At 45.0% G+C, this 18,783-nt stretch overlaps 1 protein-coding gene across 1 annotated transcript in view; it reads right to left on the reverse strand.

Annotated features, from left to right (window-relative positions):
- T265_07463 (hypothetical protein) overlaps positions 1–18,783 on the reverse strand; it is a gene marked incomplete at both ends in the record, with an annotated part of 82,130 nt that overhangs the window by 26,367 nt on the left and 36,980 nt on the right. The window contains 9 exons of the mRNA XM_009172992.1: positions 332–543; positions 2,771–3,024; positions 3,947–4,240; positions 5,513–5,669; positions 9,525–10,032; positions 11,356–12,036; positions 12,980–13,278; positions 13,375–13,818; positions 17,343–17,416. Of these exons, the coding sequence (XP_009171256.1) occupies positions 332–543; positions 2,771–3,024; positions 3,947–4,240; positions 5,513–5,669; positions 9,525–10,032; positions 11,356–12,036; positions 12,980–13,278; positions 13,375–13,818; positions 17,343–17,416 (2,923 nt within the window). The remainder of the gene's footprint in view (positions 1–331; positions 544–2,770; positions 3,025–3,946; positions 4,241–5,512; positions 5,670–9,524; positions 10,033–11,355; positions 12,037–12,979; positions 13,279–13,374; positions 13,819–17,342; positions 17,417–18,783) is intronic.

Below are 18,783 nucleotides of genomic sequence, written 5' to 3' on the forward strand. Positions count from 1 at the left end.
TGGAAAATGAAAAAAACAGCTCGTGGGGGGGGGGGAATACATAGTATGTCGGTATTACAGCGACCAGTGATTGAAGCGTGCATGTTGCAGAATGGTCCTTTGCGCTTATATATAACGTGGGAGCAAGAACTAACTAGGTAGAGTGGCAAAAAATCGTTGGAACCAGCAGCTTATAAGACTATCTAAGTAAGTACCTCCAAAATGCATGCGAATACGACATCCAGAAAAACCCACTGGTAGCTTCACTTGTCGCAGGTCGGCAGCGAATCTGAGGTCTGCTGAATTTAACAGAGTTGCGTAGCACAAAATAAAACAGATGTAAACTACTTACTTTACAAGTAAAAATACTGCAGCTGGTGGCAATGAAACACTGGGACCGCTTCCAGAGGCACCCGAAGACGAGCTACCCACCGGTATACTTATAAGATCACGAAGCAAGATGAGTAACAGGTTGGGAGTAATTGACCGTGGTTCGTTAATCAGCCAAGCGTACAACAAGTGGAGCAGATTCACTTGAATTCGCACACGGAGCTCGGCACGGTTCTGGTAATGATGAAGGATTCATGCATTAAGAAGCTGCTCACAGGACAAAGTCCAGACCAGGAAAAACAGCAGACGGTGTAAGTGGTACAAAGTAATACCAGTACAACTATCATTCATGGAAAAGTTCCTACATTGAGCTCACTGTTGTAAGTTATGACCGAAAATGGTCTCTTCTGAGAAAGAACTAGTAGAAAAAGTACACAATGCTATCCGTCGTCTGTGAACAAGTTAGTAATGGAAAAGATCACTAGCAGAAGCATACCAAATTTATTCTGTACAACTCAAGTGGAGAACGACTTCGGTATACGGTCAGTCTTTCCTGCTGGAGAAAAGGCCTAAGTGCAGGACATCAAATACACAGGTCTGACATTGCATAATTAGATCGTCCGAAATCCAAACTGACCAAGATTAACATATGAAGATGAACGGAGGAAGCTGTGGGGTCAATCAACGTTAACTCAAGATGGTCTTAGTTTCCAACCACGCTCGACTATTACCAGCAGAACTCCAGCGGCTCAGGCCCCTGAAATCGTAACTTTAACGCAAGGTTTACAAAAGTATACGTCCAAAAGCCAGTTCGAAATCGGACACCACCACTAAAATGTGTATTCTAATATAATTCAAGTGTAATGGTCAGAAATACGATATTTCCGCATTGGTATTGATGAACGACAACGCGGAGCATATGACGAAACGACTGAGCTCACGATGGATGCTTCGGTGGAAATACGTAGGCCACGGTTTGACCACCACTCGATGCAAGCACAACAAAAATGACAGAAGTGGCAAACACAAGGAAAGTCTACTACCACCGGGTAATCACCCGAAAGTAGCAGTAAACACAAGAAAACAGGGACAAACTTGCGTTGCTTGGCAGAACTCAATGCTCATAAAGTAGTTCAAAACACTTCAACCGAAAATTTATGGGTAGTGCATTCTGCCAAGAAAATATACTGCGATATCTCGGATAGCATGCCAACTGAAATATGAGGTGATTCTTGTGAAGCACATTCGGTCGAAGAATATGAGTCTCCCGTTAACACCAACGTAAGCGGCGGATGAGTATAGTTCGTCAATTGCCTTCGTTTACCAGAACTGTCAACAACCAAAGAGGCCACAGTGTTGGTGTCGATGGCAAGCAAGTCTTACACAGCTACTTAAAGCAGCACAAGCAACAGGTGTAAGAAGCGACGGCAAGCCCACAAGTTACAAGACAACACGATAGGCCAATAACTACCCGAATCCGGTTCAAAGCTTGCCAACCAATCATCTCAGTATTTCAGTGTGCAGTTGAAGGTCAACGCAAGCCAAGGTTACTCAGTTAGAAAGCTTCATTCGTTCTCATCAGACAAGGTGGCCAGAATCCGACACTACATCCAGCAAACTCAACAGTTTGTGTGCTTGTATACTCACACCACAGTTGAGAACAATCTCTCGCGGTTGGTTTTACTTTGCATCATTCCTTTTAAACATACCAAACATCAAATGCCGCAACTCCCAACATGTTTTCCTACAAGATAAGCCGCAAATGCAAATAGGTAAGACTTTCTTCCGTAAGTGCACACATCTGTTGATGTTATGAGACTTCAAAACTGCTAATTTATTCAACGGGTCTGACTGCGGCCACGCACCGCAGGCAACAGAATCACGGAGCTCGACACCTGGTCGTTCGTCCCAACTCCGAAGACCGCCAAACGAAGAAGCCGTCCAGTCCGGTTAAACAGTAGGGTCATGCTCGCCATCAGGATTGGTTACTTACCAAGTGGTGACCATGGACACGGAAAATCACGTCAAACCTAGCCAGGAAGGTGCGAATAGGCGCTCGGTTTGGCAGTTGTTCTTGTTTCACGTTGTCGTGTCATTACCCGTCGCCCGAGAACGTTACACCAACAAAATGTTAGACTGGAAGGAAGAGCTTCCCTTGGCGAATGGCTGTGGGGCGTACGAAACATAGTTCCCAACCATCAAGCCAAGTCTCGTGGAATCAAGTAGTCTCAGTTGAAGGGACTGTCCAAGATGGAGAGCGGAGCATATTGGAAAGATGTCTCACAGCTGCCAAGGAGTTATTAAAGTTGTGCGGTCAGGCCTCAATGATGACTTTAGTTTCTGACAAACAGTCACGGTATTTTAACAAGGCATAGTATGACCATATGCGCACGCAGGGAAAGTAACTAAACGTAAACGGTTCAACACCAGAAAAATATGATGAAATGTGTGATTAACCCACCTGTTTCTTTGTGCTGCTGATTCCGTTCGCAGAGCTTCCTACAGTGTTCTGTGAGCCCATTAGCACCCCAGTCGAGTTGGCTTGGTCCAAGTGGGCTAATAAAGCGACATTTGTGAGAGGCTGACGAACTAAATCACGGAGTTTGTCGATAAATGTGGATGCCGGTAGGAGTAGACCGATTGGCGGTTCATCGAACACATAACCGGAAAAAAGTCGCAGTAGATTGACTTGTTCTGGGAGCAGAGGAAGGTAGTCTGAAGCAAAGTACAATAGAGAATGTAGACAATATAGTTTAGTTCGAATCAGTAACTACGGTGCGCACGATGGCTTAATTTGGAAAGAGTCGGAATACTTTAAGAGGTGTTTCCTATAGACAGGAAAAACGAAACAAGAATAGTAATGCAATTCGTGAAAACTGTAGGTGTTTCACTCTTGTTTGAACAAACTTCGTTTTACCACAACTATCCCGGTAAGTCATCGCGGGAGTAACGGGAACGGACGCGAGTTTCGCTGTTTTTGCAGCTCACCAGCGGCGCATATCCCTAGATATGCACTTTGGACATTCCTGTCGTGACTCGGACATCAGACATCCGATATACTGGGTAAGTGTGTTATCAGTGCTCCACCAGTACAGAATATATGCAGCTGACGCATTACACCTTAACGAGCGAAGATGAAATTTCCTCATAGAGGAATTCTCACTGGTTGAGAGACTGTTATAGACAAATTACACTCAGATCCTATTAGTAAATGGATCTCGTGTTTTATTCATCTACACAAAAACATTGGAAAATACTATTTAAGGCTCTCTTCCCCTACGGTTAAGCAAAATCCGTCAAAGGGTAGTCGCGCAAGTGTTCTGTCCGGAAGCGATTTCAGCCATTGTAGAGTACGTGTTTCTTACCTGTTGATCCCCTCTTCATCGCATCCTATTTTCTGCTGTGACCCAAGCAATAATACAGATGCATACGGTTCCGTGTGAGGTGGTACCCCTTAAACACCATATTAGCAGGAAGCACACACACGCAACTGACTGAACTGAAGGCATGAGGCGGTAGCCCCTCTTTGGTGCTGACTGTTGAGACATCTGTGTCACCATAATTGGGCAGCACATCTCTGAAACTTCTAAAGCCCAGGATTAGTTGGAGAAAACAATCAAGATGAAATACTACCTACTGGGTTCTTCATTCGCATTCGGAACATCCGAATACGAAGGTGTGAGCAGGCTTAGAATTCCACCACAATTTGACCCAGCAGTTGTACCCGAGTGAGAATACACAAGGTTCGGGGGCCAAGCAAGAGCGATTGTGATTAGAAATGAAGCAGGATGGTGCAGCGCGATTGGTTCTAGAAGCATCCAAATGGCTGACCGGACGGAGGTAGGTGTACCCAGCGCTGTAAATGCTGGTAGCTGGGTCATCGGAACGGCGGGCATTACAGGCCACGGAAGTTCTAGAGATTGCGATGAGTCTAAAGATGAAATATGGCCAAAAGAACCGTATAATTTTCATAGTCTTTCCAGCACAGTTAATCCAAAATGAAAAACATCGTTTCACAAAAGTTATGGGGAAGAAAAAAGAGTTCGATGAGGATGTTACCAGTTATACAAAATTCCACCATTTGACAGGAAAGCCGCATCAGTGCTCTTTCATGTTTCTGGATACAAAGTCTCTGAACATGTCTGCGAACAGCCTCTGTACGATGTAGAAGTTAGAAGAAGGTCACATTGACTCTAATGAATGAGTGTTTGATAAAGTAACTGAGAGAATCTCCCATCCGGTGGAATTGAAAAGCAACGTACAAATTGGTTGTGTGGTCAAGAGTCATGACCACTATGAAGGGAGGATCCGAGTCAATTCCAGGCACGCAACCACCTATGTGGGTTATTTTATCGAAGTAATAATCAGGTAACTAGGAAACGCATACACAGACACACGGTAAGTTGAGAAATACATTTAAAACCATGAATCCCAACGACCCAGTCGTGTGCTATGTATGCAGGCCTATCGTTCACTGTAAAGAGCGCCATCTTCGAATATCTACTCAGCAACCACTCGAATTGGTGGGCAACGTGTTAGTTGGTAGAAGAACATGAAGCCGCATTACAGTGTGTGTGTGACCTACTGAGGAAGTCATCGCCGAACACCTATTCCCAAAAGAGTTGCTTGTCAAAGCTTCCAGTTACATTGTTCAACTAGGAGAATCGGGTAGCACTTGAAGCCATCCATGAAGCACGAATCTAGTGCTATTCCTGACCACCTTGCAAAATTCGGAAACAGTCGGCTTGATTTGTTATACAATGGCCCATTTTTAGTAGGAGACACCGCTACAGCGATTCACCGGAAGTCGAGCACTTGTCTGCCCCAGTGTCCACCGGTGAGTAGTTACTAATTGTTGTAGGATTTGTAGAAGCTGTGGACATCGATTCTGAACATAGACCGATCGGATCTAGCTGCATCCACTTGAGTCCGAATCAGCATAAAAAGTACAGAAAATTACTTTTTCCAGGGTTGACCCCGTGTCTTATAATTCCTACCTGACAAACCTTCGAGCACACGGTTGGGTAATTATTGGGTCCTACTTGAACACCGTGAGAAATTAAAAGCAATTCTGATCATTTACTGGTAGACCAACTGCTGAAAAATCAAGTGCGAGTGCGAAAACTGGAAAAACCTACAGGAATGAGGGATTCATTTCTCTTGTAACATAGAAGCCAAACCTTCACATATTGCTAGACATTACCTGTAACAAACCCATTTCCGGAGGAGTGTCGGTTAAAGGCTTCCCATATTGAAGCCAATGAAGTGAGCACAAAGGGAAGTAGACGAAACAGTTCCACCTGCGCCTGCATTAATGGGTGTGCATCCGGGTTCGGAAAATTGCTCTGACCGAATAAATCCTACAAAAGACAGGAAGGAAAAACGAAGGAAAGACAAGACTCAGGCGAACATCAAAATACGTGTGGCGTGAGGACAGTTTATTCGTGTATACCGAGACCATGCATCGATTTTCAAAGAGACTGTTCGACAAAAGTGGCTCCGGAGAGGTATTGGCATGGAACCGTTAATTAGAGGCTATTAAAATGTAAAACGTGCGCTCATTTTTTGCTTTTACAGGAGAACACAGAAGCATGATTTTCCAACGGAAAAAGTCAACGGCAGTTTGGCGACCCTGACCACAAGAGAACAATAAAGAGGGACGGTCGATGTGGAGGGGACGCATTTCCGCTGTGCTGAAACACTGTCAGCAAATAGATGATGCCTGGATACGGTACCAACCCAGGAGATTAGAAAATGAATATTTCACAGTGATTCTAGATTGAAAATATATGGCGACTAAAACAGTACAGTCGCACTATTACTGTTGTCATAAACGAGAGATTCAATTGAGTATCCCATAAAAACCAGATCGATAGGCAAATGAGTGTATTTGTCAAAATCAGTCCAATTTGGGTTCAAGTGGAACATAAGATTGACGGAAACTCAAGGAGTGCGTCTACTTGATGAGCCCCAAGGAAAGCTAAATCAGCCGTGCGTTGTTGAAGAATTTTTAGCAGCCTTGTGAGCAGCTTCCCTTAGTGAAAATATATTGCGATATCTCGAGTATCATACCAACTGAAACATGAGGCAGCCTCTGTGCAGAAGAACATCATAAACGAGAGATTCAATTGAGTGTTCTGTGAAAACCAAATTGATATGCAAATGAGTGTATTTTCCGAGGCAAGGACCACCTTTCTAGAAAACAGTGTAACATGCAGCAGAGTGGGAAACGCCCAGTTCAAAATGGCTGGGGGAAAAAGCTGCACGGGCTGAATGGCGCAGTAAACGAGAGTTCAATTGAGTGTTCTGTGAAAACCAAATTGATATGCAAATGAGTGTATTTTCCGAGGCAAGGACCACCTTTCTAGAAAACAGTGTAACATGCAGCAGAGTGGGAAACGCCCAGTTCAAAATGGCTGGGGGAAAAAGCTGCACGGGCTGAATGGCGCAGACATACAAAACACATGTCATAAGCAGCGTAATCTATGACCTGTGCTTAACTTGTCTATTACGGAAAAGTTCCTCCTTCCAAAAACCATCAGGCGAACCTTATTATTCCGGATGATGTTCCTACCCTATCGGGCAGACGCTTCGGATACATTGATGGTCAACCACCGGGAGTTCCCGTGCAGTATAAATCAGATAGTTGCACAATAGTTCATTATTCTTTCCGAATATATCGAACTTGGGCAAGTTCATACATTGTAAACTGTTTTCGGGCGAGCTCATCTCTCATAGTTTAACAAGCATTCCCGTACTTTTGCTCGATTTGATGTGGATGCACAGGTGACCATTAGGTTCCAGAATACAGATTTGAACTTCCCTTTAAAATCTTTCAACTGTAGAACTCTTTCGGTGCCTAACTGTCATGCCATCCGAAGGTTCCACGAGGGTTGGGATACTGCCAGGTCGCCCAAGCCTAGATAGGGAAAGTCGAGCGGCGGAGGTCGGGTTGGAATCACGGACCTTCCGGTCAGTAAATTCGCGCTCTAACCACTTGGGCCATCTAGCCCCAACTTCCCCAACTTCCCTTAACACACATATTAGAAACCCAAGTTTGGGCGTCATCTGGTTCTCGAGTTTATCATCAACTATGAACTATGGCTACGACGTAATCATCACCACGTTCGATGTCGTTAAAACAGGGCTGGATATTCATAATGCACTTGAAGAAGACCTTGTAACGAAAAACGAACGAAAAAGAGAAGAGAGACCAGTATCAGTATAGAACAACAACGTTGTTGTGCGTACACATCTAGACACCCATTCAGAAAATCTAAATGGAAAGCGGAAACAAGAGTGTCTTAGTAGTCTCCATTCAAAAAGTGGAATGGTCCAATGGACATGATCCAAGGCGGGCGGCAGCACCAGTAGCTAGATAATCTGTAAACGTCCTCATATCTTTCTGTCAGGTCAGAGGTTGTATAACCCTCTCCCCTATGCCCCAGAACTGGACATGGGAGACAGCACCTGCTTCGGTAGACCATGGCCCGAACATAGCTAAGCCACCAGGATGATTGGAAAACGGTCGACCGTCGATAGCTTCGATGGTGTATTGTTTTTTCCCCGAAAAATCCCAGTTACCTTAAAAGAATAGCTAGAGTTAGCCATACGCAGAATGAAGCTGAAATGGTTCTCTTTCAAAATTTAATCAAAACAAGAAGGCGGATAAGGTCTGCACCAAGCCATCCTCTGGTAGCCTGTATTAATATTGTTAGGTTCACCATCATCGACAGCATGACATCAGTGTTCAACACCGATGCTTCACTACCGTACATCCATGATTCATTTGAAAGCTTTATTGTAAAGAAAAGAATAAAGTGGACGCGGAAGGGACTTAGTGCTAGCTTAACACAATGATTCCGAGGTGTTTACACCTTCAGACATTCACTCAGGCAATCTGGATAGAAACTGACAACAAGAACGTCACTGACATCGGTTGGAAGCCATATCTTGTAGTATCTCCAACCAGGCGGATCACGCGGGCCCCATCCTGGAAGGCGAGTAGCACCGACAGCACCCAAACGTTGCGTGATTTCTCTCATACCCCTCTGCCAAGTCAAGAGTTGGCCACCTCTCTGTTTCCACCACTCTGAATTGGGCATGGAAAACAGTATTTTCTTCGGCAAACGACGGTTAGGCATACTCAACACATGTCCCAACCAAAGCAGCTTTTGGTACTGGATACATTCCTCAATGGAGGTAGCCATTGCACAACCTAAAATGCGCTTTCTAACTGCCTCGTTACGGATTCGCCAACACCAACCCACACGAGCTATGGTTCTGGGACAGGGATTGTCGAACACCTGAAGACGGCTCAGTTCCGCTGCTCGATTAGGTCAAATCTCACAGCCATACAACGAAAAAGCCCGCACTGTAGCTTGATACAAGCCCCTTGAGACTCAGGGATAAACCACTTTGTCCTAAATCACCGAACGCGCCCCGAGCCCTGCAAATTCGTGCACTGACCTGATCTGTCGCACTACAATCAGAACTGGTACAACTTCCAAGATACGTAAAACGCTCCACAATTTCCAGTACCTCTCCCTGGATTATAAGTGGCATGTTTAGTGGCTGCATGTCCACGAGCATGACCTTACACTTTGTAGGTGCAGAGTGCATACGAAAGGACGGGATGACCTTGGTCAGTTCATCCAAAAACGACTGCGCCTTCTGCTCTTCGAAGAAGAGGAGGTTTTCTTCACAGGTTATTTGAACACCAGGATTTTGGAGACCCTCTAGCGTTCGCCTCATTATTCCATCGATCACAAAGTTAAAAAGGAACGGAGAGAGTGGGGATCCCTGACGGAAACCGCTTTGTGTACGGAAGCTTTTGGAGGGCACTCCGTGCACTTTCACACGTCCGGAAATCTGAGAATACAAAGGACGTATTATGTTTACAGACTTCCGGGGAATTCCTTGGTGAGTAAGCGTGTCAAGAAGAACAGACCGATCAACCGAGTCCAATGCGTCTCGGAAATCCAGGAATACTGGAATTGTGGGTCGCTTATACGTATGAAGTCGTTCTATCACCTGACGGAGTGTGAAAATTTGGTCAATGCAACCCCTACCAGGCCGGAATCCCCCGTGCTGCTCTCGGGTCAGTAAGGCGACGAAGGTAAACTTACAAATGAAGAAAGTAGATCAGACTGATGGCTAGCGACAGATAAGTAAAGAAACATACGGGGAAAGTGGCTTATTAGATACCGACTCACTTTTGTCCTACTAGTGAAAATCGCCGCAAAATGCTGCACATTTGTTTTTGATTCCATCCCATTCTCAGCCACAGAGGGTGTCAAAATGACGGACGGTTCAGAGGTAAGACCTTGAGATGACGACGAAGGCGATGCAGTCGTCTGTGCACCACCACCGGATGCGAGTGGAGACGGGAAAAGTGGATCATATCGCGCAACTGAACTGATGCCCGGGTCTGCGGCAGATAGTCCCCTAGTGGTAGTACTGATAATATTCGCATCATTCCTGGTTAGCTCAGCAAGTGTTTCAGCAAGCTCGGCTGATTTTGCTATCGAATCCGGGAATCCAGCAAGTTGGGAAGCTGTAGGACCGGAAACGGTCACAGAAGGTTGATGAGAAATTTTTCGGAACCAAGCTGCGGAAGTAGTACTACCACCGGGTAATAACAGTGCAGAATAAATCCCTTGAAGACATGCCAGTGAAGCTAAAGTGTAGTCTCCTGGCAAGGAGAGGTGCTCTTTTGAGTGGCTGCGTGAAAGTTGAAAGCGGAAAAGTCAACGGGTTAAATGAGTACAATAAATTAATACCAATTAACACAGAAGAGAAAAAGGTGAAACTCCCTAGTAGAGAAAAATTCTGGCTGGGTGGAAAAAAACAAGGCGTCTTCATTTAACCCCTTACTTAATCCATCACTAAGGCAAATGCTGCGGAACAAGGAGAAAATAGCCAGCCTCTCATACAGATTAGGACTGGATATCAATCGAACTTGATCCATTGTTCCTGGGAAGCACATAAGTTTAGAAGAGTGTATGCTCTGTGGAAGAGGCAGGAATTATGAGCCTTGAACTTGGTGCACAGAGCTTCAGTCGGATAAAGATAGCAAAAGCGACGACGTTTTTAAGTAACATCATAAACGAGAGACTCAGCTAGGTTCCAGATGAGTCTCCCGTCAAAACCAAATTGGTGTGTAAATGGGTATAGCCCGTCAAAACAAATTGGTTTGTAAATGGGTATAGTTCGTCTTCGGCTGAGAAAACGGGCAGAACAATGAATAGAAGGCCTGTGAAGAACGGCGAATGTGGCGAGCATGTGGACTAGTTTCAGCTAACAGGACAGTGATTTTCACTGAAAACTGAGCACCAACTGAACAATTGTAGCTTGTTCTGCTTGTATGAACCCTTATCACCATCAGGGGCTACACTGATCGAGCAGCTGAAATCAAGACCTAATCAGCAGGTGAAATGCGGGGGTATCGAACATCGGCATTTTAGTAGTGTCACATGCGCACTGTGGTTATAACAACAACCAGGAAACCTATGCAGTACCGTACAAGTCATGTTCACATATGACAACTCAGAAACGACAGTCGTAGATCTAAAAAAGTGGCAGCAATCAATGCCACCCAGTGCGAATGTTTGCACTCGATATGTTTTGTCAAATAAAACAGGTGTGAAATAGAAAATTAGCTAACTATTGGAGCAAATGACTGCAGATACAATTATAAGTGCTTACGACTGACCAAAAGCCAATAAATAAAAGACTGACTGATATCTGAAGGACTACGCCCACTCGATGTATCCTAGAACAGAAGCCGATGATAGGTTCTAGATTTTAGGCCAATTACAAGATGGCACCTACACAGACCAAATTCATCAGACCATGTAATGGGCTCAAGGACGTTTGCTCTGAAGGGGAATAGCTAATTTTGCTTGCGCAACGCATAAATGAAATTTTCAGGGAAAGATGCGCCATTCTGCGTCAAAATGACCCCTTAGATGGTCATTGTAAACCCAACAATCTCGGGGAAAAATACGTTACACGTTAGGCTCAACGAACAGAATAGTCACTCACTATGCGCTTGACTGTCGGTAATCTGATTCGGACAAAAAGCACTGGTCTGTCAGAGCCGACAGATTGGAGCAAATTTGCTCAACAGTTACGCGAAGTAAATAAGGCGTGTACGCATGCCAAGAGGCCAAAGTTGCAAATATAAACTGGTACCACACTGGATGTAAGTCACGACGACAAGAAAGGCCCCGTCCGCTAAGCGATCCCGCATATGCTTTCGGGGGTGAGAGAGCAAGGCTGAGAACGTCGCACAAAAGGGCGCCTTCCTCACGACAGGAACTCCGACTGGGGATAAAGACCGAATTCCAGTGCATGGATAAGCAGGCTGTCCTGAACAAAGGTTCGTTGACTAGTGATCGTGGGAGGCCAGAAAATGCGTCTAACCAGATTTTCAATAATTGGTCGGGACGAAATTTCGATAAAAGTGAACTGTCTAGATCGCCAGAATAATTCTGAGCAGCCTGTGCCGTAGAACATGAGTTGGAAGCACCAGTCCAGACTGTACTTGGATATGAGGTTTTTGAACCGGATGAAGGAGCATGATGATCCAGTGACCACGGGTTAAGTTCAAGAACACTTTGTGTGAGTCGGATAAGAGAGCACAAATAAGCAGTGTGGAAAGAATCAGGTAGACCAGAAGACACCTCATTGATGAGAAGTAACCGGAGGCACGTCGGAAGAGAACTAGAGGAAAAGAAGCATGTAGAAAGTCGTTTAGGAACGTGTTTTGTGTTGCCATACACAAGCGGAAAGTGATTAAAATTTGGATACACTTGACTAAAACACGTCAAAGCTTCAATCAATGAGTCAACAGATTTAAAGAGATCTAGCAGACTGATGCGCTAAACATGGATGATTTCAGCGTAACAGAAGAAGAAAATTGGTAAAATGAGCTTTGGTTAAAGACCATCCTAATGAGTAGGAGACTGAGTGATAAACTTTGAGAATTAAATATGACAGTCGGCTGAGTGTGAGCGCTCTAGTGTAGGCCCTGTAGAATGGAACCATGATGCGTTCGTACATTGTCGTAAAGTAAAATGAATAAGGAAACGTGACAACACTGTTATCTGGTACAGCGAAAACTCACCTCCCCCTGAGTGAGTGAACTAACCATTTATCTTACGTACCAATCCTTGGAAGCTCCCCGTATTTCGGAAAGGAGTGACCACCTGTTTCGCTTTTTTGAAGTATTCGCTGTCGGGTGAGTGGCGGCAATTTGGTGCACTTCATTTTGCATTCGTTCTTATTTATTGTGAACCAAAGTGGTGAGTATGATAAGAGAAGATTGTGATACATGCCTCAAAACAACTAGAGCACAACAATACAATAAAAGTAATTTAATAGTTAAACCTTGTTGGCTGTTTGATGAACCAACGTCATAAACTTGAGTACGGGATGGCAACTCGGCCCAGGAGCTTTGGGAGAGTGGCAGGCGAAAACGCAACTACAGGCTGGTACTCCTCTGTATGACGGGGGGAAGAGGATATTCACTTCAAAAAATTTCTCTGTTCCACTAGAGACGGGTAGTTGATGGGTGACACTACTGTGTAAAACGCTGAGGTGGGATGCAATTAGAGATGACCTTGGAGTCAATATATGAAAACTTGAATGCATACGAATTCCCTACCTGGCCTCTGTGGAACTCAAACTGGATAGCCAGTTGGATGGTGAGCCTGGCCAATGTGCAATTTCAACCGCACTAGCGAGACAATGAAATATGGCTGAGGTCAAACATGTGCGTATTGAGATAGCATCGATTAGACGACGACCAGCAGTAGTGGGAAACTTCAGTCCAGAAGTCCCATCTTCCAGACGACCATTACTGTGTTGACCCGCATTTGAACCCTGTCTGCCAGGAGGAAGCAGTTGAGTTGAATCAATCAAGTGCGCTTCGAATGCTGAGTAATTAGAAATATTAACTAGTTCCTGGAATGAAAGGAAAAGTGGAAAACGGGTGAGTGGTGTCGCGAGGAGTACATTACGCAGAACCTGAAATCAATATGACTGAGTACAAAAACATACCTTTACAATTAGCTCAAGGACCTCAGCGGCAGCTTTCTGTGCGTATTTGTTGGCCCGAAACTCGCTTTCAGTAAATCGATAACGACTTTCACAAATACCAGAACTCGAGTCTCTTGATGACATTGAACATTCATCCGTACATGGTAGCTGACTGCACATGATCAGGATGCACAGATTGACTACCACCTCCAGTAAGGTAGGTTGTGTCTGAATGGCCCGGTTCAATTCAACCTGAGTTGCCGCAGCGTAAAAATTCCCGCCCGCAAGGGCACGCCGGTGTCGCGCTAACAATTCAACCAAACTGATTCCAAACAGATAAATAGTAGGGGACGCGGTAGAATCGCTTGCGGAGCCTCCAGTCACAGGGCAAACAAGCAACGAACTGACGAACACAGTTGGCGCAAGGGACAAAAGTGCCCGCAATCGAGAAAGAGCGTAGACAACCTTAACAACAAGAAGCGAACGGAAACGTTTGACTGAAACAGTGGGAGTACGAAACGACTAAACAACCGGGAAGCGATTAGGATCATAAAAATGAAGCACACAACAATTAATAAGAGGTATCTGTGGAAGACAAGATATCCACTAGCAGACAAAGTACCGCCGTTTGGTCACGAGGGACTATGCTTTTCTTAGGATGTTCACCCAATTTCCGCAACTTGTGGTCACACGACTAATAACAGAGGATTAGCACAAAAACATAGAGCATCCCTGCCCAAAAAGTTGTCCTCTAATGCATAAGCCCTCGCCACACTGAAAGAGATAAATCTGGCCAGCGGGGTGAAAATTTCTGCGTGAATTGATGGCGCGAATACCAACAACCGACTTCGGAGATCAGACCGACACACTAAACAACCGCTCATCAAGGAGAAATACCAAATGCCACACTTTTTTGTCAGGGCGTCCAAAGCTGGACAAGAGGACGACCGGAGTCTCCAGTCAAAGCCTTTGGCTAAAAGGCTTAACTGCAAGCCAGCAGTGATCAACGTGAAACTACTCGACCACGCTGTTTTCCTATTGGCCAGTTATACTTTGTGTGCATTAACTGATTTATCGCTCCCCAAGGTCGCTCGAAATATATATATATATATATACTGAAGGTCTGGTCTTCTCTCTCTGCGCTAGGAGTGGTTGGGCTCACGTCATAGCTGGGGAGTTGTGCGCACGTTCTCAGGTCGCGTATAGCCGTTGATCGTACCCGATTCCGATACATATCAGTTCGCCAAGACTGGAAAATAGTCTGTATACGCTTCGTCACCAACCTAAATATCATCACTGTGCAGTCGAGTGGGCACTCTCCACTTAACTGTTCCTGTTTATAGGGGAATTAAAGGGCATCCGATACTTTTTAATATGATAGGCTAATTGGAAGATAAATTTCTAGTAAAATCACATAATGTGGTTTATATGACCTTCATTCGACCGGCCCGATGGAATCCTCGTTTCCAATAACACCGGGCCTTATTCTGATTAATTCGTTCATGGTTTGTTATGGTCTGCCACCCTCAATTTGATGGGATCACCTGGTACCTCCTGTTCTATTAGGTCCTTTTCTTTGCCTGGACTGGTCCCCTTTCAGTCGTATTTGATTTGTTAGTTGCGTCTTCCTGTTTGATATGGTTTTTTAAAATAGTCTATTTCCTTGCACCCGATTACATAACGATGTGTTCTCATCGTTTAGTATTTTCATTCTTTCTTCCGGTCCGTCGTCGGATTTGTGTTACCCTGTCGATGCTATAGGCTTCTTCTGTAGTTTCGTGCGCAGCTTTCAACTTTTACTTATGTAAACCGGACCGAGGTCAGTAAGTCTCTTTTTCGCTGGAGTACGGGGGTTTTGTAAATTCAAGTCCTTTCATTGTTTTCACGATAGTACACGAACGTTCCGTTGAACTGGCGTCCTTCCTCGGCTTTATGCAAGGATATGAGTGAAAACTGGTCACGTTCCTCAGCAGAGCTTCATGGTCATACGAGCCGGTGGAAACTTGATTCTTTCGCCTGCCCTTTAGTCGGGCAAGATTTCCTGAGGACATCCACTACTTTGAAAGAGTTTGCATGTGTTCCTCTGCTTCGTCATATACTGCATGATGTTGCAATGTGTCTCGATCAGTTCTGTGACAGTTTGGATGACTGTCGTGTTAGCTCAGTACTTGGCCCTTATCGCCAGAGTCATCTTCATCACCATTATCAGCTGTATGAACCGCGTATTTGTCGTACAGTTGTTGTAGCTGCCAATGTTTCGTTCAACGATGATCTGGAGAGGTGGATTAGGCAACTGCACATTGAAGGCGGGAGCTGATAAATTGGTGCGTAAATACAACACTGTCAGTGGACTGTCAGGAGAGGGAATTGGGAAGGGAACTACGCATTGAAGGCAATAGCTTGGATGAACGGGCGTCATTGAGAGCGCGACTGGACCATGTCTGACAATGTCTCTAACCATTGGTGGGGTCTGTCTCGGGGTTCCCATCCAGGAAGACGGCAATGACTAACATAGCTGAGTTTGCTGGTAATGGCTTTCATACTTCAATTCCAAGTCATTGTTTGACGGCCTCTGGGTCGTTTTCACCGTTCATGTGGTTGTGCCAAAAGAACCCTTCGAGGAAAGTGGTCGACTGGCATACGCAGTACGTGGCCAAGCCAGCGCAACCTATGCAGTGCGATAAGTTCATCTATCGAGGGTGAGTTATTTCTTCCGAATACTAGTTGACGTACTCCAGTATTGCTTATCCGGTGTTCCCACCAGAATCAAGCAATGCTCCGAAGACACACTCAGTTCAAACACTGAAAGTCTTTTGACGTCTTCGGCGCGTTCGTATAGTAATATGGAGCGCACCGCAGCATTGTAAACTCGATTCTTGACGGTTGAGCTAATTTCACGCCTAAGTCACAGGTGACGCAGGTTTGCAAAAGCAGCTCTGGCCTTCCCAATTCGGATGGAAATATCATATTTCGCGAGACCAACGGAACCGATACAGTTGCCCGGGTAAACAAATTTGTCTACTACCTTAATCGGGTCATCTGCAAGCACGAGATTAGGTTCCGAGGCCACTCAGTCTTGCAGTAGCACCTAACACTTTTCAGGTGCGAAGCGCATGCCGAACCGTGACGTGGAATTATTCAGATTATTTAATATTCTTTGCATCACACCGCGTCAGATCCAAAAAGAGCTACGTCGTCTGCGTACTCGATATCTTTAAGTGGATGCCCCGAGCGCACTTCGACCCCATGGGCAGTAAAGGCTGATAGTAGGTTTTCCATGACTGTATCAGTGACGAAGTTGAACAGGAAGGGTGAAAGAGGACAGTCCTATCTGACATCACTTGATGTAGTGAACTCAGAAGAGAGCTTTCCGTAGATCCACACACGGCCGCGGAAGTTGGCGTAGAGCGCCTTAAGGATGGTCAAGAATTTATGGGGGACACCTTTACCTCACATACACTGCCATAGTGCTTGGCGGTCCACAGAGTCAAAGGCAGCTTTCAGATCAAGAAAAACTACCAATGTTGGTTGCTGGAAGCAGTGTCGCTGCTCCAGAAACTGTCGGAGGGTGAATATGTGATCGATATATCCTCTTGCATGACGGAACCCAAAATGTTTCAAGTACTGGGACTATACCCCATAAATAGCAAGAGGAAACAATGATTATATCGGGACATCCTGTAGCTGGTGGCACCGTCGTATCTACTCATCATTACCCAATCCATTATTTGTTCGATTTTCACCACTTCATGGGCCTCATCTGACGAAAACAGAATCCAATTATTGTGGCAGCAGGGCAACATGACCGGGACTAAATCCAGCTGAGGAGGGTTATTAAATTCCAAATGCACAATACTGTAAGAACACGAGTAAATTCAAACATTACATAGTAGCTCAGTTGAGTTTGTGTTCGAGTTGGTCCGTTGATCGTAGACAACAAACCCGATGAAAATTCTACTAGAGCCTCGTAGAATAAAGCGGATACTTACTTGATTCGCGTCGTGGTTTTGAAGGTAAATAACAAGGTGTTCATGAAGTGGCAACATAGTGGACGGATTCTCTCCTGGAAGATAAATACGAACAAAGATGGCAAGCACTGCGGCAACACTGTACATGGTTATCCTGACCTCCAAGAAGAAAGTGACTACATGACAACCTCGTAAGAACGGTGTCCTTCAAGATATTGTTCATTTGACGCAGTCTTTGGGTTCGTGAATGATACCCGATCAGATGGAAGCGTGGGGAATGAGACGCTACTAGAGGGCGCAAATATGAGACTTTGCCGCTCAACAACTGCTTCTGACCTAAACAAAGCGGTAGCACAATAGATCATGAAGCGACTACAATAGCCACTGAGAGACAACTTTACCCGGGATATGGCTGGACCACGCTATCGGCCGGAGAAGTACTCTAGGCAAAAATATATTCAAATTATGCGGGCGCCTACTCAAACACCGACAAGGTATCTCAGTCAAACAAACATGCGAACATAAACTGTGGCCTCGCGTGATCTCAAGGTTGGTGACCGCATTAGCAGTTATAGCCCTATATTACAGCAGTCCTCAAAACGACTGTTGTCGACCTTGTGATAACGTCTACCGACTGTCTGCCTGTCTTTTTTCTTTTTGAGAGTAGAGCTTGCAAATGTACCCGAACCTCACTGAGCGTTTCGAAAATTCCACTCCTGATTAATAATTGGTGTTAACTAAGTTCCTCTTGATGTGACGAAATTTTGCTGTGTTTGTTGACCATCAAACGATTATGATGATGAGTGGCGTATAACGACAAAATGACTTAGTTGACGGATAATGGAACAGGCATCCTGGCGGCAAACAAACTAAACTGACATCATGATTCACCCAAAACAAAAAACCAGATCATTCATCGCGGGTAGGATTAAGTGGTAGAGCGGAACGTGAAAATAACGGCAGAGCAACTTAAAAAATGAATCGATACAAGATACCGAAGAACGGCGCGTTAGCATCATCAGAGACATCACCATCATCAGAGATAACAACATCAGTGTTGACACTGATGCTTCACTGCCGTGCAACCGAAATTCTGATTAACTATACTTAAGCTTCAATTTGAAAAGGACAGAAAGCAGTGGGCAGAGATAACTCAGTGTTGACACTGATGCTTCACTGCCGTGCAACCGAAATTCTGATTAACTATACTTAAGCTTCAATTTGAAAAGGACAGAAAGCAGTGGGTGGGGGAGATAGGACTCGGATGATGGGCCTTTCCAAGCGAAGTGCGACAGCGTTGGATTAAAAAATGTTTTACAGGGGATAGAACGGTGCGTACAAAACGAATCTTAGACGAAGTTGTCACCAGTAACATTAGGGATGTTCTGGTCTAATTTCAGAGACACCGACAGGAGACCCTCAAGGTGGAGTAAAGGATTCCAAGTGCAAAACGCTAAGAACA

Source organism: Opisthorchis viverrini, assembly GCF_000715545.1.
Source record: "Opisthorchis viverrini unplaced genomic scaffold opera_v5_179, whole genome shotgun sequence".
NCBI lineage: Eukaryota > Metazoa > Platyhelminthes > Trematoda > Opisthorchiida > Opisthorchiidae > Opisthorchis > Opisthorchis viverrini.